The sequence below is a fragment of the Sesamum indicum genome, linkage group LG8 (assembly GCF_026168435.1).
Source record: "Sesamum indicum cultivar Baizhima isolate 11 linkage group LG8, ASM2616843v1, whole genome shotgun sequence".
Lineage (NCBI taxonomy): Eukaryota > Viridiplantae > Streptophyta > Magnoliopsida > Lamiales > Pedaliaceae > Sesamum > Sesamum indicum.
Genome location: NC_142664.1, coordinates 23,586,230 through 23,608,601, shown reverse-complemented (window position 1 = coordinate 23,608,601; position 22,372 = coordinate 23,586,230). Strand labels below are relative to the sequence as shown.

Here is a 22,372-nt window from a genome sequence, read left to right as displayed (position 1 = left end):
AACTTAAAAATATGTAATATTATATTTCATGGTTTAAAAGAACATTTTAATCTATTCAAATAGACCAAATAAAAATAACGACGTATATCAGTTATTGAACATACGTCATTATCAGGTAGGTAATAACAATTTAAGAACAACGAGCAGTATTTATAATTCTATTAAAACTTAGAGGTGTTCGACATAATTTACCAAGAGCATATAATATCCTAAAATTCTTATTTATTATCAAATAATTTTATAGAGTTTATAAATTTTTAAATATTTTATAATATTTTAAAAAACTTATAAGTTCATTGAAGCGGTCTATAAATGGTAGAAATTGTCTCCATTTTCTCTAAAACTCAATAATAATCTGTGTTTTTTAAAACATAAAATTAAAATTATGAAAATTTTAGAAAATTTTATTGTAATTTATTCAAATAAGAAATTAAAGTTTAGTATCTTTGACGAACCATGATTATATAAAATTATTATTTTTTTAAAATTAAAATTTTTGGAATCAATTAGAATCTTCTATGATCATATTAAAAAAAAGCTACAAAAAGCTCATGTCACCTTTATTAATAGGGTTAAAAGTTCCATTGACATTATGAGGTTAGTTTTAATTACACAAATATCTCATATTTTTGTGAAATTATAAGTATATTTTTTAAAATTATAGTTATAATTATAAGTACATCTCCTATTAAATGGTGCAACTTTACACAAATATCCATTTAAGTACATTGCACTAACACCCCTTCAAGGGATGTATTCATAATTTTAAAAAAAAAAAGAAAGATATTTGCATAATTAGACCTAAACTCGTAGAGTGTTGATGTAATTTTTCTTATTAAAAAGTTGTTGGAAAATTGTCTAGGACCAAATTCGGTAGACCCAAGCCCACAGCCCAACCTATCACCTGGAAGGCCTGACCCGACCCATCGTTCCGATACCCATTATTCGACTCGGTTTTCATTTTTAGATAACTGAAAACCCTTCGTATTCTTATTCTTTTTCCTTGGCCGATTTTTATTAACCCTCCTCGTATTCTTTCCTCTTTCTCGATTTTTTGCTGGCTTCTCCCTATTTATTCACTATATTCAGGAAGAAAAAGAAGAGAGAAACAAGTGAGGAAAAAAATAAAAGAGATAAGTAAACCTGAGTGGTTCGATAGTGCGTTGGTGGCCGTGTGTAGGGTTCGAGCAACAGGTGGTTGGGTTGCCAGCCTTTATGGTTGTGAGCTTCCCCATCAGATCCGTTCGAGCAACCGGTGGTTGAGTTGCCGGCCTTTGTGGCTGTGGGCTTCCCCATCAGATCCAACTTCCTGAGCCGAAATTTTATTATTGTTGTTTTTTTTTACTATTTCAATTAATATGTAATCGTTTTTATATTAGTTTGTATTCTACTATAATAAATTTTTTTTTATTGGACTCACTGGAAGGATAAATTCTCAATATAAGGCAACATGAATGGGTTATATTGTTGTTTATATCCTTGGTTAGCAGTGCACTTCTAGAGTATAATTATTTCAATTGCGTGCAGATAGACTCGAGTATCTTGAAAAAGCTCATTTTACCTGATGGTTCAATCCTGAGAGCAAGATACGCTGGGCGTCCTACACGTGACTGTTTTATTCAATGATCCAGTGACAGACGGTACAAGGTGACTATCTGTGAACCAACCACCATTCTCCATAAATTTTTCACTCCAGCCTTCTGTCATAAGCTTCTCTAACTATGCTGACAAAACTGCAGCCTGCTGAAAATATGGAACATGAACAAGTTCTCTGGCGTGTTAGGTGTGTTCAATTGCCAGGGAGCAGGAAGTTGGAACACGAAAATCGACGTTGGGGACTTCAAACGTGATACTCGTCAAGATTTGCCGCTCTCAGCACTTCCACCTGTCTCTGGCCACATTAGTCCACTTGATATCGAGTCACTTGGAGACACGGCCAGTGAAACTTGGACCGGACATTGTGCGGTATATGCATTCAACTCAGGTCAAATTCTCAGACAACTCGCTCTTATCTAAAGCTAAACATGATTTCCACATTACAATCTTTTATGAATACTAATTTATTGCAGGAGTCCTTTACACATTACCTAAGAAAGGTAACCTGAAGGTATCTTTGGACGTCCTCAAGTATGAAATCTTCACCGTCTCTCCTATAGGGGTAAGATAAATAAGCCAACTTGCAAGAAAACGATATATTCTTGACATATCACTTAATATAAGATCGACATTCAAACTTGAGGGTTCTATAATTGTGGCAGAACTATGGAGAAAACCTTCGGTTTTCTCCAATTGGATTGCTCGATATGTACAACTCTGGAGGGGCAGTCGAAAGCTTGAATCATACAAATGATTCTTCAGGCTGCAGTGTGACGATCCAAGCACGTGGATACGGCCGTTTTGGAGCTTATTCTAGCACAAAACCAAGAGCTTGTTTTGTAGACATGACAGAAGCAGCATTCATGTATAGCCCTGATGATGGATTGTTGACAGTAACACTTCCAGGGGAGTGCAGCTTGAAAGAAATACAAGTCCTGTACTAACCCTGCAGTCTTGAGTTGTACCTTTAGCTGTTCATGCAGAATCTGTAAATCCTCTCTTGATCTTGAAATTGTATCCCCTGTATGAATGTCAGATCAAAACCATATTGTCTGAAATATAAGTCCAGTTGATACAATACTAATGTTAGTGAATTTTCCTGTGTTGTTGATATTCTATTGTAGTTTCCAGGAGTTGTCTCAATCATCAGATCAAGAAGTAGTGATCAGAGCCTTTCTAGTAAAAAGACAAAAGGCAAAAAGCATTTGCGTTGTGGAAGCATTTTCACTGAATTTGTTGCATTTTACCTCCCTTTGAAAGTACTATGGCCACATAATTCTCTGAACAAAAGAAAAAAGGACAAAGTAATCTTAATTTTTTAAAAGAGAAGCTCATTAGTGGGTCGAAGCAAAGAAATACTTCTTAAAATGAATCCCTGAAATATATACTATTGCAGTTTCAAATAAATCGTATTGTTAACTTTCAATCAAAATTGAAATATCTTATAGCTTCTTTTGATACTCAACTTAATACAACTTCAGACATTCTTGATTTCGTCAATACCTTATTATTAAACGAGAGCACCTCTCACTTTTTCTTGATCTGAAAATTTATATATTTTTAATTCATTAATTTATTTATTAACTTACCATCATCCAACTCTTATATGCCCCAAAACCCCAAAGCATATTTTTAATTCTTTTGTTTAATATTTTTAATTATTTCAATTAAAATATATTTTTAAAGATACAAATTATTTTTTAAAAATTTTATTTAATTATGCACATTCATTTGAAGGTGCCACAACACTAGTTTTAACAATTGATATTAATATAGGGTAGATTATAGCTACTTCCCTTAACGTTTAGTACAATTACAAATACACCTGCAATAAAAAGTAATTCCTAAACTGTGAGGTGAATTTACTATTGTACCCTTGTTGAATTTTCTTTTTGCTTAAAAAAAGTTTGACAAAATGTAAAAGATATATGTGTGAGTAACACTAAAAAATCCATAGTGCATATTAGTTTATAAAAAGTATATAAAATTATAAATCATAATTTAAAAAAGTATTTGGTGATTTCATCACAAAGAATGAACGAAAATCTAACTTGCATTAATGAAATGGATTCATTGTTAAACAAACATTAAAATGATGAAATTATTTGTAATTTTCTAAACAGTGAAGAAGTACCTTAAAATTTATTTAAGAATTTAAAGTAGATATTTAAATCCGACTTCAAATTCAGTGGTTTAGCTTGGCATTTTTACCGAGACACATAATTAGTTGATGCTGATGGTTTTTGTTGGAGTTTCTTAATAAATCAGCGCTGTTTGTATTTTCACATAATACTGAGAGCTTTTATGATTGTAACTTACTATCAATTTGACAGAATATGCTAAAATATATATCTTATATCAGAGCTATCCTTAAACATTCACTGAGATATGAACATAGTGAAAATTTTTTGAGAACCACATCGATGCCTCACGTATTTAAGCCCATAGAACAGCTCAAAATTAGTTGAAATATGTACAGCTAATATAAGAATGCAATTACCATGTTATTGGTAGTAGAGATTGAAATTTTATGCTAATAATTACATGCAAAGGACGAAAAACAAACTTCTATGTACAAAGGCGATGAGTTCTTGACATAACCCTTCTTTTTTCCGCTTGGACGGGGAAAGAGTCATTGATTCATATGACATATCACAGGCATACCATCCAGATCAAGCCCCTAGCATTGTGTACCTGCTGTGAACACATACCACTAATAACCCCGAAGCTGAGCTTCTCGGCTTGTCAGTGGTACGTATCGAACTGAAGTCTCGCTACGGACGCTTAATGAGCCATCGGCATTCTTGTCTACAACTTGCAGGTCCTGGAAGATGTTCCCCACTGGGATCACCAATCTACCACCAGGTTTCAATTGTTCGATAAGTGCCGGAGGAATTTCAGGTGCAGCAGCTCCAACGTGGATAGCATCATAAGGTGCAAACTCAGGCCATCCTAGTCTCCCATCTGTTAAAGAAAATTGCAGAAATTAATGGCTCTTCTCAAGTCACGTTCTGCAGTACATACTATGGGCAGCACTGATACGGTAAGAAGGCTACTTTTCCAAAAATAATGTTGCCTTGGATAAAGAAAATAATAATTAATAACATGCTGTCCAGGTTTAGGAAGAGTTTGGAAAAGCAGATAACAAAAAAAGAAACCTGAACAAGAGCACAGAGCAGAAAAATTTTCGTTTGCTAGAAATGTTCGGGGAAATAAACCAACCTGTTCCCAGGCGAATGTGGAAAACCTTCAACCACAAAACACCTATAAGTATTATTATCTAAGAATTCAATAAAACAACAATTCTCAGCCAACACACACACTATTTTACTCCTTTTTCTTGTTTGAACCAACATAAACAATGAAAATCTCGTGAATATTCCTTTCTTTTTTATCTCTTTTTTTTTTTTTATTCACTTTGCTCAAGTCGGAACAGAAGGATATGGTTAATTATCCTTGAGCTGCCCATATTATTTCCATTTTTCGTATGACAGACGTCTATTTTGAAATAAGTAGTTAGATTCCGTTTATACTAAACAATTTGCATTTTTATACCTCATTTATTTCTATCAGGTTCTCACGAAGAACAAAAATTTCCTTCTGCATAATAATGTCATAACAATCAAGGCGTCAACAGTTTTATTCCTAAACACACAAGATAAGCAAATGGAGACACTTTCCCCAAAAAAAAGAGACTGAAACATATATCTCAAATAGAAGAGCAACAAGATCATTCAAGACATACCACCAACATGTACCGAGAGGGATCCTTGTTCAAAGAGTGGAGCAGCTGCACTCTTTTGGATATTTTTTATGGAAGATTCAACCAACTCAGGAATATGTTCTACACCAACAGCACGACCTCGTGGTCCAACCATAACCGCAAAGCATGCAGTCAAATACCCCGTCCCTGCATGAAGAGCTGTATGAGAACTTGACAAATCTGGAAACTGCGACAATGGAAGTTAAGATTGCATTTCACAAAACAATTTCAACTGCACCAAATTAAACGATAATCTCCCATCAAAGGTGCCAGCTTGTCACAAAATATTCAGTTACCATAGGTCACAAAGTGCGCATCAATTTCAATAAGAGATGCTCCAAAGTAAAATACATTCATTATGTTTGGTTTTGTTTTTGGAGTGGTTTGTTTTGTGTTTCGGAGATAGAGAGAGAAAAATAGTGATAAATAAGTGTCTTTGGAGATGAGTGTATGTTTGGATTTATTTTTAGAGATAATTTAAAGTATTTTAAAATAAGTGGTGTATGTTTGTTGTTGAGATTCGGAGACAAAATCAATGTTCATTGTCAAATTATGTCTCTTTTATATATATTTATTTATAAATATATATATAAATACTGTATGTTTAATGTTGTATTTTTTAGAGACAAAAATACTGATCATTGTCAAATCATATTTCTTTTATATTATATTTATATATATAAGTGTATATATATCTATTACATATAGAAAGTTCAAAAATAAAAAAACACACAAACAAGGTGTGAAACAAATAAGCAAACATTAGATGTGTTTTATCTTGTCTCGGAGATTATCCAAAAATAAAACCAAACATAATGATTATCTCTTGAAACATTATATCACATACAATAATTTAGAAGGAAAAAATCGGAAAAGATTTAAAAGAAATGAAATGACACAGGTCCCGCAGTGCAAGTCAAAGCTAGGATTTATGAATCTTCGTAACATTCTACAGCACAACTAGAGCAACATATATTACCTGAACCGATATCCAAAGCATGCATGCCAGGCTTCAAGTGGTCCTCCAACAACTCAAGGCACATGGCATGCATATGAGGTGCAGAAATTGTAGCATTATGACCTATCTGCATTGGACTATCAACATATGGTGGTGCGCCCTCAGGTACAAACAAAGCCCTATCAATGGTTTCCATTACTTCTGCTACTTTCTTTGACCTTAGCACTCCATAGCTTTGCAAATGCTCCACCATTTGTTTGTTCTTACTGATACTACTACCAGTCCAGAATCGCTGGTGGGAAACATAAAACAATGTTGAGATTAAAGGTAACATAAAGATCCGTCTCATGACCTGTCACAAAGTGATCATGAAAAAATAGCAATATCAAATATGACAAACTTGCAAGATCCCTAAAATTCCTAATCAACTAAAAAGAACAGTGGTATCTAGTCAAACATGGTTTTATCCTAAGCACCTCAACCACTCAGAGGCAACAATTTCAAATCTAAAGCCCCATGAAGAAACTCAAACGAGATGCTTGACCAACACGAACCATCGTATCTCTTCTAACCAGAATAAAAAACACCAAACATCCATTTTATTTTTGTAAAACATCTAATCATTCCCAACTTCAACCGCACGTCTTCCTACCACAGTGAGGATAATTAGAGGTATTGACAGAATTATCATACTAAAAACTGGTTGACTGCAGCGCAAAAACACATAACTTCCACATATTGCTTTTTTTCTCATAAGCATCCAGTTTACACTCTCCTATCATATAATACTAAAAACCGGTTGAATACAGAAACAAAAGAAACTAGTTCTGTAATCTATGCCTACACGTTTAACGAACTCAGTTGAAGCCATCGATCACTCACAATCACCACTCACCAATAATCTATAATACAGCCAGTGAACAATCAATTGATTAATGCCTTACAGTATTGACATTGTATCACCCCCGACTCCCAACTTTCCTCACGAATTACTTAAAAGAAAAAACACAAAACCGCCACTTTAAACATTCCAGCCACATTTCAAATTTCCGCAGTTTGAACTCAGTACCCTCCCAACAGAAAACATGCATAAAAACACAAAACGCAGGGAGAGTGTGAAGTTGTGTGTCTGTCTGTGTACCTCCATGCGGGAGAAGAGAGAGTTCCCCGTGGAGAGGTGAGGGCTAGGAAGGCGGCAGCAGCGGGAGGAGAAGGTGGTGAGGGCGGCGGCGAGCTGCAAGGGAGGGATGGTGGTAAGGCGGCGGTGGTGGAAGTGGCGGGGAGTGAGGTATAAAAAGGATAACTTCAGGGGCGCACGATAGCGGGAGGCGCACGCGATAACTGAAGAGTAATAGGACGTGGAAGGCATTTTTTAATTGTTTCCGACTCTCTCGCATTTTCTATACCCCTCTCCCTCTGCTGCTTCGTGTCTCTCTCTCCAGCCCCCATTCCCCCACATGCTCCTCACGTGCATCTATATAGTACATTCTTGTTTTTGGGCCTGTTTAATTCTGGCCCAACTATAGTAATCTCAAAATTCGGATGTGGGCTGTGGGCTGAGGCCCAATAATGTTGGGTTAGCAGATTGGCCGCCCATATTACAAAAGAAAATATGGTTACGACATGTTGCTAGCAAATACTACAAAATTTTAGTATTAATTTTTAAGTAATTACATAATTATATTAATTGATAATATTGGTTTATATTCCGTGTCGATCGCGGACGAGGAGCTTATATAACTTATAAACCTCAAGTAATTATAAGACAAAATGTGTTAAAATTATTGAATTTAAAGAATTAAATGTGTTTTTACCATTAAAATAAAATTTTGCAGCACCCATAAAATAAAATCTTACCTAGGTGATTGCTATGAAGGAAAGTTGATTGGACTTTTACATCTGACACAGCCTTTTGCTTTTGCTTCAACTAAGTAAAGAACTATATATCCATGTGGAGAATGTTGCATATTACATACACTAACTTAAAGTACTGATATGGAAATAGAGAGAGCTCTTTTTTATTTAATAATACCCAAAAATGAGAAAGAAGCATCATATGCTTCAATTCTTTGCAAAGTTGTCTGTGTAGGATTTAGTATTAATAATTAGATGAATTATGAGTATGCATGTTCTTTGCCTATTTTTTTTTCTTATTTTAGATGATTCTTTCTTCTTTATATACTTCTTCACATTATTTTTAATCCAACATAGGCAAAACTAGTAGGGGGTTGATTTTTTGTAGCCCTCACTCACTTTATCTATAACCCCAAATTTTTATATGTTTTAGAATAAATTGCAGGTTTCTCCTATGAAGTTTGTTATTATGATCGACACTTTCTTGTTATTTGAGAAATTACAAATACCTTTTTAGATGGTGATGTAAAAAGTACTATTTTATTTTTGCTTAATTTAAAATATATATATTAGAGAAAATATAAAAAAAATTGAGGATGAGTAAATTAAATAATCCATAGAGTTTATTAATTCATAAAAATACTTTAGAAAATTCTAAAAAATATAATGCATAATTCAAAAGGATGTTTTGAGCAGTTCATCACAAAAATTGAATAAAAACATAATGAAAGTTAACATAATGGACTCGTTGTTAGAGGGGCATTAAAATCAAAAGAAATCTAGACAACAATGAGGTAGTCCATAATTATAAATTTTAGTGGAGATGACTGTAATCTACACTTAGTTTTATATACCGAGACCGGTGTGATGACCAAAATTACAGGGTATTGGGTGAGCTTATAAATTTTTAAAATATTTTATAAAATATTGGAAAGTGTAAAGAAAATGATTACAAGATCCAAAATTAAAATCCCTTTAAAAAAATACCGAGTTTCCAATTTATTTTTAAAATTTTAATAAGTTAATTATAAATTTATTAATTATTAATAACATATTATAAAATTTATAATTTGATCTTATCCAAATACTTAAAATAACTTCTTTTTAAAATAAGATATAGCATCTTATAAGTTCAAACACATCCTAAAATTAGGCCAAATTATGCAAACAACCTCGATCCTTGGTAAAATTATAAGTACACTCCCTGAAGAAGTGTTCATGTATATATACGTTAATGAATGTTTGTGTAGAGTTTTCACTATTGAATAGGAGGTGTTCTGTAATTATGACTACAACTCAAATGGTGTACCTATGATTTTACAAATGACAAAGATATTTATGTAATTAAATCTAATTTTAGGCATGTAAATATAATTTGTCCAATTTTTTAAATTTCCCTTGCTTCTTCTTATTGCCCTTAAGATAAACTTAATGTAGCTTGTAAATAGTAATATCATGTTATGCTATAAAGGTGGAATGGAGGGCCATGGTGGAAATTCCTTGTCCAACTGGAAATGGCTTTATCTATTTACAAGCAAGGAACTTGATCCAAACATGGGGCTTTATTCCCTTCCTCCTCACTATATATGACTTGTATCTTGTAGCCTAAAACACCATACAAAATCCTTGGGGAAAAAAACAAAAAAAAAAAAAAAAAAAAAGAGGGAAAACACAAGAAATGGCAGGTGCTTCTGAGCTATCTAGGAATAATCAAATTATTCGCAACGATCGTCGTTTGATGTTATCTGATGACACCGGACTCAGGAAGCAAATCCAGGCTACTCATGCTCACGATAGCCGTTCAGTCGATGTTGATGCCATTCTTGTCATCATCAGGGACATCCTCAATCTTGTTTCCCCTGGCATGGATGGCATTCTCAATGTATGTTTTACTTTCTTACACCTGATTCCTTCATTTATTTCAGCTCAATTTCGTCGTTCTTTGTTCGTTTTCAGGGATCACATAAGCATGCAGATGTTGCAGAGGAAACTGCAGCCCTGTCAGGCTTTGATGGTATTCAGGACGCATTGGCCTTTTTACTAAACAAGATTTCCTGTGAGGCAAGTAGTTGAACTGTTTTTCATTGTTGCTTAGTACGTTTTATGTAGACATTAGTCGTTACGGACGTTTTGTCCATTTTCTCAGTTGACATGCAGGTGCTCAGGGGGAGACGCCCATGCATCAGCAATGGCAATACTCGAGTTTCTGTCAAGCTACTCGTGGGATGCGAAGGCTGTGCTAGCATTGGCATCGTTTTCAGTTAACTACGGCCAATTCTGGCTCATTGCTGAAAATTTCACAGCTGATCCACTTGCAAAGTCACTGGCTGTCCTCAGGCAACTGCCAGACATACTCGAGCTTTCTGATGTGATGAAAACTCGTATGGACACGATAAACAGCCTTGTGAAAGTGTCGTTGGAGCTGACAAGGTGCATTGCTGAGATTGGAAGGCTTCCGTCTAAGTACATATCGCATGACGCAGAGCCGATGGCCGTTGCGATGTCTCATATCCCAATTGCTGTGTATTGGACGATAAGAAGTTTGGTCGTGTGCGCGTCTCAGGTCACTGATATTCTTGGAATGAGTCAGCAGTAAGCCTTGACAATTTTCCTTACACATTTATTGTACCAGAAAAAATGAAAATGTTAACCTTGTTAGGCCTCGAACTGCAGGGTGATTTCATTGACTGCTGAGACTTGGGAGATATCTAGTTTAGGACACAAGGTGGCCAGCATACAGGACCATCTCAAGACACAACTTGGCCTCTGCTATCAACACATAGGTAAGAGTATTAACAAATACCGAAAAAATGTAGTTGTCTGCTTAAGACATTATATGATCTTCTAAAGGGCGGAGTTAGAAACTTGCAGACGAGAAGAAACACAACGAATACTATCAAATGCTCGTGCATCTGTTTGAAACAGCACCTCATTTGGAAAACCAGAGAATACTCAAGCACTTGATCTACTCGAAGGATGACCAACATCCACTTGAAGTTGGCAACAACAAGAAGATAAAGGTAAGTATCTGTCAAAATCCAACAGTACAGTTTCTTGCGACCCGTATCTCTTTTACTTACCTACAAAGAAATACTTACTCCTGACAGGTTGGGGCTGAAGCTCTTATAGGAAAGACGGTCTTGCTACTCATATCAGATCTCGATATCTCCCTTGACGAGCTTCGTATACTAAGCCATATTTATCAAGAATCGAGAAGTAGGCAAGAGTTTCAGTACGAAATCGTGTGGCTCCCAATCATGGAAAAGACAACCACATGGAACGAAGAGCACGAGCACACGTTTGAGCGTCTGCAGTCAATGATGCCATGGTACACGCTGCAGCACCCGCGCTTGTTGGAACGAGCAGTTTCAAGGTACATCAAGGAGGTGTGGCACTATTCTAAGAAGCCAATTCTTGTGTCATTGGATCCACAAGGCAGATTGGCCAACCCAAATGCAATCCACATGGTGCGGATATGGGGTAACGTGGCATACCCTTTCAGCAGCACAAAAGAGTTAGCCAAGTGGGGAGAAGAGAAATGGAGACTTGAGCTGGTGGTTAATGGCATCGATAAATCAATTATGACTTGGGTAAAAATTACATTTTGTCCGTTCATGTATACCTCACATTCCTTGATCTAAACCATTGGACAAATCCATTCTTGAATCTTGCTTCTATCTTTCTCAGATAAGTGAAGATAAGGTCATCTGTTTATACGGAGGCGAAAACGAGGAATGGCTCCAGGAGTTCATAATGACGGCAAGAAACGTCGCTGCTGCAGCACGAATCAGCCTAGAAATGGTCTATGTAGGCAAGAAAACGAGCAAGGAACGTGTGAAACGGCTCAATGAAATGGTGACCACAGACCGTCTCAGCCACTGTTGGAATGATCCTACATCCATATGGTACTTCTGGACGCGGATGGAAAGCATGATGTACTCAAAGATTCACCACGGCTCGACTCTTGCAACCGCACAACGGCCCGGTGATCACATCCTCGCTGAGGTGCTTACTATGCTCACATATGCTGATAGTCATCAAGGATGGGCTCTGTTCAGCAAAGGGTCAGGATCAAGAGCCGGTGAGATGGCCAGGGCTAAAGGAGATGCGATGTTGCATGCATTAGCCGATTTTGGGAGCTGGACCGACGATGCAAGGGAAAAGGGCTTCGTTCCAGCACTGAACGTCTACTTGGAGGGCCATCACACGAAGGATCACTGTAATCAGCTTATACTTCCAGGGATCGATGATGTACCGGAGATGGTTGTCTGTTCAGAGTGTCATCGCCCGATGGAGAAGTATTTTATGTACCGTTGTTGCGATGATTGAGTGTTGTTGATCTCAACCATGTTTCAAGAATGGTGCTTAGTGGTGAAGTGGTGAAACTAATTTTTTTTGTTTAATTTCAGTTTGCGATATGTACCTCTAGGTCTCTTTGGGAAGATCTAGGATGCCAAGATGCTACCATTTGAATGTTTTAAGAATAAAGATTGATTGTATCACTGCACTTCATTGTTGGTCTTGTTTTTTCTGTCCTTCAAGAGATACAGAATCATGGAATTACCAATGTGTAGACAAGTTTTTCATGTTAATGGATCTATACTTTATTGATTCTCTTTTCCCTTTTTCCTTGCAAGACTTTACATGGAACCTCCCAGGTTAGATCTATTTATACAAACATCATCTGCTCATTATAAAATTAAAAAAAAAAATACAAGCAACCCTTTGTGATACTACAAATAAGTAAATTATCCCTTATAGAAAAATAAATAACAATGTACCTCCCTGTATTTTTTAAAATACTGTAATTTACCGCCCTATGTTTTTTAAATTGAAGCAATTTATCTCTCTGAGAAGGTGAATTGCTATATTTTTTCCATTAGGGTTAATTTGCCCATTTTCAATATCATAGATGGATAAGTTGCTATTCACGCTAAAATTAAAATTATACCTCTAAGGTTGTACCAATATCATAGATGGATAAGTTGCTATTCACACCGACACCTCCTTAAGAGTGAAAACTTACACTAAAGTTCCTTAATAAATTACATTGACACCCCCTCAAGGAACCTACTTGTAATATTGCAAAGAGTAGGAGTTCTGTATAATCAGAGATAACATCAGAGTATGTCGATATAATTTACCCTTTTTTTAATGTAATTATTTGTTTTCAAGAAAAGGTATAATATACAAAAGAGTGAACTAAGGAATTCAAAGGTGCATTGAGTTAATACACTTCACTTTGTAAAGGAACACAATGAAACCTCAAATTCGCAACAAAAAATTTGGGTTGTTTTTTTCCATAAAAATTATCGGATGCTTAAATCAGAACTTGTCTCAAAAATTCAAGCAAAAAGCTGGAAAATAACAAACAACGTACCTTAATTATCATTACGTACCTTATTGGACTTTCAGCCCTACATTTATACAATCTAACGCCAAACACACACACATATATACATATATATATATATATATGCCTCCAAGTTCATTAATTAAACAATTATATTTTTATCGCAATATCTGCAATTCGACATTCGTTATTACTGATTAAATCAACATATATGCATCACAATTTTTAATATTCTTCATTTCAGATCATCAGAATTGCTTAAAGAAGGACTTGGCATTCATTCAACACGTTTCTAATTAAATATAAAGGATGACTAACTTAAGTATCCTCCAAACACACACATACTGAAAAAAAAAGAACTAACCTTAAATTCCCATAATATATCGGCTGGAGAAGCTGCCTGTCAGGAATTGAGAAAATATTATTACTCAGGGCACGAAATTAAATATAATTAAAATAAATAAATAAAGAATTAACATTACAATAAAGTTGATAAAAATTATTAAATATCAGAAAGGAAAGGTAATTAATTCGTGGAGATGCATGCACAAATTTCCCTAGAAAAAATATTTGTGGAAAATGAAGAAACTATATAGAAAATCAAATGAGTTATTGTTGCTATAATTTGGGTTTTATGAATATATATAGAGCTGCATGGGTTGCATAGTTAAAGGCAACATAAGCTGGTTAAAGAAAGGAATTGTGTTCTATCTTGTCACCTTTTCTCCTTATGGTATATAAATTTTTGGATTATTCGTTACTCTTAGAATATTTTTTAGGACTGCAAATCAAGTTTAATTTAGTTTGGCGAAGATGACGCCCTATAATTGATCTGCAAATCCCATTAATATATGAGTATTTATTGAAATTTATAATGTAATTATAATTGATGCATTTAAAAAAATATATATTTTGCGACTTTGAATTGTGTAAACCATAAATTTAGAACCGCGATATCATGAACAATATTTAAATATAATTCAAAGGCAGGCTAATTTTATTTGTTTTCTTTTTTTTAGGTGTGAGTCGTTCTATTTCTAAAAATCATTATTTGATTTTTCCGAACTCGCTTTTGTTATTATTCACTAGTACAATGTGAATTTTTTGAAGTTATTTTATGTGTCTCTGCATACAACTACAGAAATTGTCTTTACATGTATTGAAGGCAATTTTGACAGTTACAGAGGTATATAAAATAGCCTCAAAAACTTTATATTGTATTAATAATTCTAATAAAATAATTATTACATATTATAACTACATGCATCGATCGAATGTCAATTTATTATAAATAAAAAATGATCATCAATAATTACAAATATCAATTATCAATATCAATTATAAGGAGTGACAAACACTCACCGTTAATTGATGAAGAGATGACTTAGTAGTTATTTAGAATGGGGAAAGATAAATGAAATAAATGTAATTTAAGGAAAAAAAAAACATAAAGGAGAAATCCCTTGAAATATTGGTCCTCAAGCCTGGAACATATTATGCTCCACCAGGAACATATGGGAAGCTTTAATCTTTTAATTCCCTTCACTCTTCTTCCTATAGTATATGTTTTACTTATATATATATATATATATATATATATATACACTAATTTTTTATTATATGCAATTTCTACGAGCATATAAAAAAATTATAGTATGAAATAATAAGGAAAAAAAATTATGAAAAGAATAAAATTATAATAAATATAGAAAAGTAAAAGTGAGAGAAAAATGTAGAGAAGTGGATAGTTAAGAGAATAAAAATATAATGTGAATTATTACAAATTATTGAAATTACTAATTTGGCCAAAAAAATTTAAAGAAAAAAATAAAATAAAGGATAAATTTAGGTATTCAAAAATTGATACAAACAAAAGATTTTCTTTTATAATAATATAATATAGTTATATGTTTTACTTGAAAACATTAGAAATTGGCAAAAATTTTAAACAATATACGTAATTATATACCTTGTGTAAGTATAATGTATTTTAATTAGTGTTTGTGTGAGTGTTAGAATAATGTAATTTAGAAAGTATTTATATAAATTTGTAATTACAGTTACAACTTTAAGGAGTGTAATTATAATTTTATAAAAGAGATAGAATGTTTGTGTATTTAGAGTTGATCTCAACTAATTTTCCCAATAAAATATTGAATTTAATAAGTCAACTATCATAATTGGTGTAGGGGTAAGTGGATGAATGATGGATGTGAACAGCCAAGCAACTGCAAGTCAAGATTGTAGAAATGTAGCACTTGTTTCCATCTTGAGGAGGAGTCAAAGTCAAGCAGAATATCAAATTCCTAAGCAACTCAAGTGGTGGGTTGTGGTGGTGGTGTGAGGGGCATTATAGGCAATTTGCATGTCAACGGATGATGAGAATTTTGTTGCCTACCATTGGTCCCCTTCACACAATCTTTTTCCACACGGAACCAAATTCTTCATGATAGTCAACACTAGTTTCTGAATATAATATACCACCAACCACCATCTCAAACTCCCTGCCTCCAAACACCACCACCACCTCCTCCGCCACCCTCACGAGCTCCACAGCATCTGCGGATGGCTTTATCCCATCTCCAATCCCATTTCTTTCTCGTCTGTTTCTTCGCATTAACTTTGATCGTTCAATCAAGATTTCATCTCCACCCTCCTGATCATGATGCCCTCTTGGCTATACTCAAAGACTTTGGGATTGAACCCAAGAGGAATCCATGCAACTCGGCCGTTTTCTGCGAAAGACGAATCGCAAACACTTCCGACAGCCTCAGAGTTTCTCGTCTTGTGTTTGAGTCCCAACGCCTCAGAGGAAAACTATCTCCTGCCATTGGTCAGCTCTCTGAGTTGCAAGCACTTTCCTTACCAGACAACCAGCTTGTGGGCCAAATCCCACCTCAAATCATTGACTGCAAGAAACTTGAGGTTCTAAACCTCAGAAACAATGGGTTTTCGGGCAAAATCCCGATCGGATTATCCTCATTAATCCGCCTTCGGGTCCTAGATTTATCCTCAAACAAGTTTACAGGGGACCTGGAATTCTTGAACTACTTCCCCAACCTGGAAAAACTCAATCTTGCTGGTAATATGTTTGATGGAGAAGTACCTGTGTCTGTGATATCTTTTCCAAGTCTCCGATCCATAAATATTTCTGGCAACAATTTAGTCGAGGGCTCAGTGTCATTGATTAATAATCGATTTGATCAGTATTTGCCCTCAGAATTCGCTGAAAAGGATAGCATTCCAAAGAGATATGCTTTTGCTGAAAGTTCACAAGGCAGCAATCAGTCCACATCTGTCGAAGACCCATCGTCGAGAACAGAACAGAAACAAAAGCACAAGAAGAAGAAAAAGAAAGCAGGTGAGTGGATTCTTATATTCTTGGCTGGAGCATTAGCAGGCAGTGGTTCTGGATTGGTGTTCTCTTTGCTTTTTAAGCTGCTCCTGCGCTTAATCCGAGGGCGTAGAAACTACACACGATTGAGAATCTTCAGCCCCATGATCAAGAAACCTGAGGACTTGGCTTTCCTGGAAAAAGAAGAAGGATTAGGATCACTCGAAGTCATTGGAAGAGGGGGATGCGGGGAAGTTTACAAAGCTGTTTTACCTGGAAGCAATGGGAAAGAAATAGCCATCAAGAAGATAATTCAGACCCTTGGAGATGCACAAGAGCTCACAGACGAAGACAGCAAGTTTTTAAACAAGAAAATGCGCCAGGTTAGGTCTGAAATTCAGACCGTAGGCCAAATCAGGCACCGGAATTTAGTTCCATTGCTGGCCCATCTTCCACTGCCCAATTGCCATTACTTGGTGTATGAGTACATGAAGAATGGCAGCCTGCAGGATTATCTCCAATACGTAGCTGCAGATAAAAGAGAACTCAACTGGTTGGCCAGATACAAGATTGCGCTAGGAGTGGCTGCAGGCCTCGAGTATCTTCACATGAATCATAGACCTTGCATAATTCACAGAGACCTGAAGCCTGGAAACATCCTCTTGGATGATGAAATGGAAGCCCGAATAGCAGATTTCGGCCTCGCAAAAGCGCTCCCTGATGCAAACACGCATGTGACAACGTCAAATGTAGCAGGAACAGTTGGATACATTGCCCCCGAGTATTACCAGACATTTAAGTTTACTGAAAAGTGCGATGTATACAGCTTCGGCGTGCTGCTAGGTGTCCTGGTCAGTGGGAAGTTTCCATCTGATGAGTTCTTCGAGCACACAGATGAGATGAGTTTGATGAAATGGATCAGAAATTTGATGACTTCCGAGGACCCGAAAAGGGCAATTGATCCAAAGTTGTTTGGAAAGGGGTACGAGGAGCAGATGCTCTTGGTTCTCAAAGTTGCCTGTTTCTGCACTCTGAGTGATCCCAAGGAGAGGCCAAATAGTAGAGATGCTAGGGGCATGTTATCTCAAATAGAGCACTAATTATTAAAAGAAAATGTGTGATGATGTCTGAAAGATGCATGTAAATATTTTGATTTAATCAATTTGTAAAATATATTTAAGTTGTTTGGTCAAGGTTTTTCTTACCCAAGTTGTTGTTTGGTTTTCTTTAACCTATCTTGATTCCACTAAAATCAGAAGAATACAGCCGACACAGTCAGTCCATTGACATACTCGTCTCACAACTAGTTAGCCACATTTACTGAAGCAGAAGATCAGATTAATGCAGTTTTTCAGACATGTTTAAAATGTCATTATTGTTTAGTTCCCTTTATCTTCAGCAATCTAATCTTAATCTCAGTGACAAAGCTATTGTATTGACTCAGTTTTCTAACCAAAAGCGAAAACTTCAAAACTTCAGATGAGTAGCATGTTTCACAATGAAATGAGCACTAAGAAGGCATCAACAGATATCTTGATCAAGCTTCAAGCACTCGTTTACTAGATTTATTTAACCCAATAATTCTGATTAGAAATTAATGATATATAGGAAATCCATAATTAGAATACATAATTGCTACTGCATACTATCAATATTATGGGCAATTGGGCAGAAGAGATAGAGATTTGCTCATGAAGAGACATTAGGATGAGGTCGGATAATTCAACTCATTAACGCTATCCCCAAAATGGATGCATTAGCTTTTGCATTAACATAGCACTAAATTTCATCCACATTCGAACATGCCTATGGCAAAGCTGTCATGAAGATCCCCAGTGCATGAGTTAAGGACTGTAAATCCAAAATTCATACTTTTGTTTGCTCGCTTGAGCCCTTCCGAATTCTGCTGCCATGAGAGTAACCTCGAGCATATGGTAAATAAAAAAGGCTGGAAAAATACATCGGCAGCATTACACCCAGTAGCAAGCAAGGCCAGAAAAACTAGGAGAATTGCCTAGTCAACACAATGTTGCAATGCTGCAATTGTAGATTAGAAGAGGAATAAGGTCTTCTAAGAAGAAACAGCAATTGCAGCCAGTATTTATAATGCCTTGTAGCACGCAGAACGTCAGGAAATCATGACACAATCTGAGAGAACATGCAGATGTTTTTGTTCAACAGGAGGCAAGAATATTTCCCAGAAGAGGAAAGGAGGACTCTGTATCTTGAACCAAAGGTGCCAAATGAATTTAAAAAGTGTTTTTCTAACCGTTAATAAGACTTTCTGAAATTCTATTAAACAATTCAAGCTCCAAGGTACCTTAAAAATCTAAAAGTAATTGCGGAAGTATCCTCTCTAGATGAGTTGCTTCTATTTTCAGAGAACCCTCTGCTTCAGCAATGGTAGCAGCTCGTTGAATAGCCTCTACAACAAGCGAACACAAAAATAATGTACTAATATGTCTTTTAACCACCTTGTGGAAAATATTGCAAAGAACAGCAAGTTGATGTGAGTTAAAGAACTTCTTTGAAGACTGAAAAAATGGAACAGCATTGTATTTTGCCTAGGCTGTCAAACCTGTCACAAATACGCGAAGGAGTTCGCAGCTCAGCTTCAATCCATTTCCATTGACTGCATTCCATAACAAAATACAGAAAGATTACCCAAGATAAGTGAAGATTTTCATTTCTTCAGTAAAACTTCACAGAATGATTGTTCAACAAGAGAACCAGCTAACTAAAGCAAGGTCCGGTTATGTTCCCTAACAGCAAGTTTGCAAAAGAATTGCCAGAAGAAATGTTAACACCTCAAAGTATGTTTCTGAAATTAATTTCAAGACTCACTGAGAATGTCATAATCCAGAAGAATCTTCACTCAGTAAGTTTTGCAAAAGAATTGAACTACATTTCTCAACAAAGAAGATAATTAATCCCACTGCTTAAGGTCTACTTACAAAACACAGAATGTTTCAATAGCGAAGCAAACCGACATTATCACCAGAGGTTCACTAAAATGTATCTACAATGTAAACATCCAAAAAGAAACGAACTTTTTGCATGAGAACACTATGCATCGCATATGTCCAAGCACATTTTCTATGTTCTGTTCAAAGGCATGCGTACAATCATCCACTATTTGGTTCCCTTTTTCTACTGTTTCAAATTCAGTTCATTCATGAAAACAATGATGAGCTACCGATTTTTCAAGTCCCCAGCACAAAATGGCATTGGCACATATGCAGAATTTAATATGTTGGATTGCATAGTCAGTACAAGAGAATTTACTTACTAGAAGTAAGCCGACTTCTCTTCGACGTGCTTGGTCCCGCCTACAACAATTCAGATTTGAATGATCTAGCACGATTCTCAATCCAAATTATACACAACATCGTAATTAGATCATTAGACATAGTTGTTGCATTCAATACTAGACAATTTGAAGAATGGCTTCACAACTCTTCAACACACACACACACGCACACACACTTACACTCTCACACACACACACTCACACACATGCACAAGAAAGAATGAAGAAATGAATGATGTTACGAGTGAGATTAGACAGGAAGTCCCACTACTATACACAACATAATGAAATCGAACCTCAGCTTCAGTTTCTGAAAGTTGATTTTTCTCCCGCTCTGCGACCAAAAAAGAAAGGGCTCAAAGTAAATTCAGATTTTACAAAAATAACCAAAAAAGAAAACAGAAAATTGCGTACCTGCAGCTCGTCTCTCCCAAACCAATTTGAAAATCGCACGAATCAATTCCTGTTTCATCCGGGTAACAAAGAAACGATAAGCGATCGACACGCGTAAAAAAAGTACAAAAATTCGAGAATTAACCAAGAGAAAGGTGAATAGAAAGGGAGATTCTTCTTTTTCTTTTTCCCTTACTGGTTCGAAAGTATTTTCCTCCATTGATGGATGAACACGGAGCAACCAGAGTGAACAAAAGAGGTAATCAGAAATATGCAGCGAAAAACAATGAAATAATCAACTATAATAATCCAAAGAACCGTATCTCGATTTTGTGACGGATCTAAACCGTCTCAAGAAACAAAGGTTGTTTAAAAATTCACATAAATTAATTAAAACCAAATTTCTTTTTATTTTTAATTTTTAATTTTTATTTTAAGAGCATGTGGTATTTACATGCCATTCATATGCATTTTAATACAATTAGGAGGATGTAATTTACATGAAGAGTTGGAATAATATAAGAAAATTATTTACAATTTCGTCCTCACAATCACATGTGGTAAATTGCATGTCTGCAACGTCATCACTTATCAACTCATTAAAAAAAAAATTTAAAATTGATTTTGATTTATAATTTCTATTTTTGAACTATTTACATTCAAATATTTTTATATAAAAAAATTATAATGAACTTTTGCAATTTATTTATAAAATTATAAATATTAAGTTATTTTTTTAAACACTCTGATTTGTTTCTAAGAAAAAATAATCGCTCTCCATTTGTTTTTTCAAATATTTTTTATTTTTTCGATCTTATAATTTATAAATTTTTGGGTAAATCGCAACGATCTCTTTTGAGATTTGACATAATTACGGATACTCTCTTATTATTTGAAAATCATAAATACCCCCTAATTTGATAAAATTATATAATTTTTGAATGGAGGTATGTAATTATCAACTTTGCGCTTATAGTATTTTTTTATAAGTGGTGAAAAATTTTAAAAATTACCAATTTAATTTATAAAAAAATTTAAAAATAAATAGAATTATAATTTTTAATCCACAATGATATTTTGATCAGTTTACCATAAAAATAGATAAAAACTTAATAATTTAGCTAATAGGAAATATTTGTAATTTTTCAAATAACAAAGAGGTATTCGTATTTATATCAAAACTAAAAAAAAAAAAACATTGTAAATTTACCTAATTTTTTTTGTTATTGATTTCCATTACAAAAATAGAAGGTATTGCAAGGATGCAGTTGGGATAACTTTCCAAAATCTTGCTAAAAAGTTGTGAGAAGTAAGGAGAGGAGTGATGAGTGGGTGCGATCCATTAATAGCCGACAAGCCCAAGCGTGTTGAGTTGAGGATGGTGCAGGGCTAGGCCTGCTGGACAACACAACACACGTGATGCATAAAAGCTTAAAGCAGATCAGATCAGATGAGGCCCACAGTGCATTTGGTCTGCAATAGGTATTGTTTCTTTCATCTAAATAAAGGGGGCTGTGTGGTCCACCCATACCCCCCCAACCAAAAAAGGGCCATGTTTCTAGGACACTAATTCCTAGAATTCCAATGCCCTCTCCCAATCTGAATTTGTTGTGTCGATCTTTTATTGCACTTTCATATTACTTATTATTATGATACTAATTATAAGATTAATATGTGCTCTTTTTTTAAATTAAAAATCTATATTTAAATAAAATTATAATCTAAAAGTAGAGATGCGAAAATATATATATACACATTAGTTTCACGTCGAGGTGGGATTGAAAATGATTCGTGTAATCGGCCTTGACAAA

The 22,372-nt window shown here is 35.0% G+C and overlaps 4 protein-coding genes across 8 annotated transcripts; 2 read left to right on the top strand and 2 right to left on the bottom strand.

Annotated features, from left to right (window-relative positions):
• Nucleotides 1–4,081: 4,081 nt before the first annotated feature.
• LOC105168560 (protein-L-isoaspartate O-methyltransferase 1) lies at nucleotides 4,082–7,765 on the bottom strand. 2 transcript variants are annotated; one of them, XM_011088694.3, is made up of 4 exons: nucleotides 7,459–7,765; nucleotides 6,339–6,669; nucleotides 5,342–5,506; nucleotides 4,082–4,560 (listed from the first exon to the last, which is right to left on the bottom strand). In XM_011088694.3, the coding sequence occupies exons 1-4, from the start codon at nucleotides 7,684–7,686 to the stop codon at nucleotides 4,310–4,312; spliced, it is 975 nt and encodes a 324-aa protein (XP_011086996.1). In that variant the 5' UTR covers nucleotides 7,687–7,765; the 3' UTR covers nucleotides 4,082–4,309. The 2 variants fall into 2 exon arrangements, with proteins under 2 accessions (XP_011086996.1, XP_011086998.1); XM_011088696.3 differs by having other exon boundaries at nucleotides 6,339–6,609.
• Nucleotides 7,766–9,757: 1,992 nt separating this feature from the next.
• Nucleotides 9,758–12,683, top strand: LOC105168700 (protein SIEVE ELEMENT OCCLUSION B). Its single transcript, XM_011088833.3, has 7 exons — nucleotides 9,758–10,053; nucleotides 10,128–10,232; nucleotides 10,318–10,763; nucleotides 10,845–10,954; nucleotides 11,043–11,191; nucleotides 11,279–11,761; nucleotides 11,859–12,683. Exons 1-7 carry the CDS (start codon nucleotides 9,850–9,852, stop codon nucleotides 12,498–12,500), a joined length of 2,139 nt encoding a protein of 712 aa, XP_011087135.1. The 5' UTR covers nucleotides 9,758–9,849; the 3' UTR covers nucleotides 12,501–12,683.
• Nucleotides 12,684–15,765: 3,082 nt separating this feature from the next.
• Nucleotides 15,766–20,922, bottom strand: LOC105168558 (centromere protein X). 4 transcript variants are annotated; one of them, XR_016066901.1, is made up of 8 exons: nucleotides 20,758–20,922; nucleotides 20,583–20,631; nucleotides 20,465–20,502; nucleotides 20,148–20,187; nucleotides 19,437–19,490; nucleotides 19,179–19,283; nucleotides 17,132–19,006; nucleotides 15,766–17,052 (listed from the first exon to the last, which is right to left on the bottom strand). XR_016066901.1 is itself a non-coding variant. In XM_020696191.2 (7 exons), the coding sequence occupies exons 1-6, from the start codon at nucleotides 20,779–20,781 to the stop codon at nucleotides 19,180–19,182; spliced, it is 309 nt and encodes a 102-aa protein (XP_020551850.1). In that variant the 5' UTR covers nucleotides 20,782–20,922; the 3' UTR covers nucleotides 19,052–19,082; nucleotide 19,179. The 4 variants fall into 4 exon arrangements, 2 of the variants coding, with proteins under 2 accessions (XP_020551850.1, XP_020551849.1); XR_016066900.1 differs by having other exon boundaries at nucleotides 17,132–18,895; nucleotides 20,758–20,921; XM_020696191.2 differs by lacking the exons at nucleotides 15,766–17,052; nucleotides 17,132–19,006 and adding an exon at nucleotides 19,052–19,082.
• On the top strand, nucleotides 16,090–18,062 carry LOC105168559 (leucine-rich repeat receptor-like serine/threonine/tyrosine-protein kinase SOBIR1). The gene has a single exon (XM_011088693.3). It carries the CDS (start codon nucleotides 16,090–16,092, stop codon nucleotides 17,956–17,958), a length of 1,869 nt encoding a protein of 622 aa, XP_011086995.1. The 3' UTR covers nucleotides 17,959–18,062.
• Nucleotides 20,923–22,372: the final 1,450 nt, after the last annotated feature.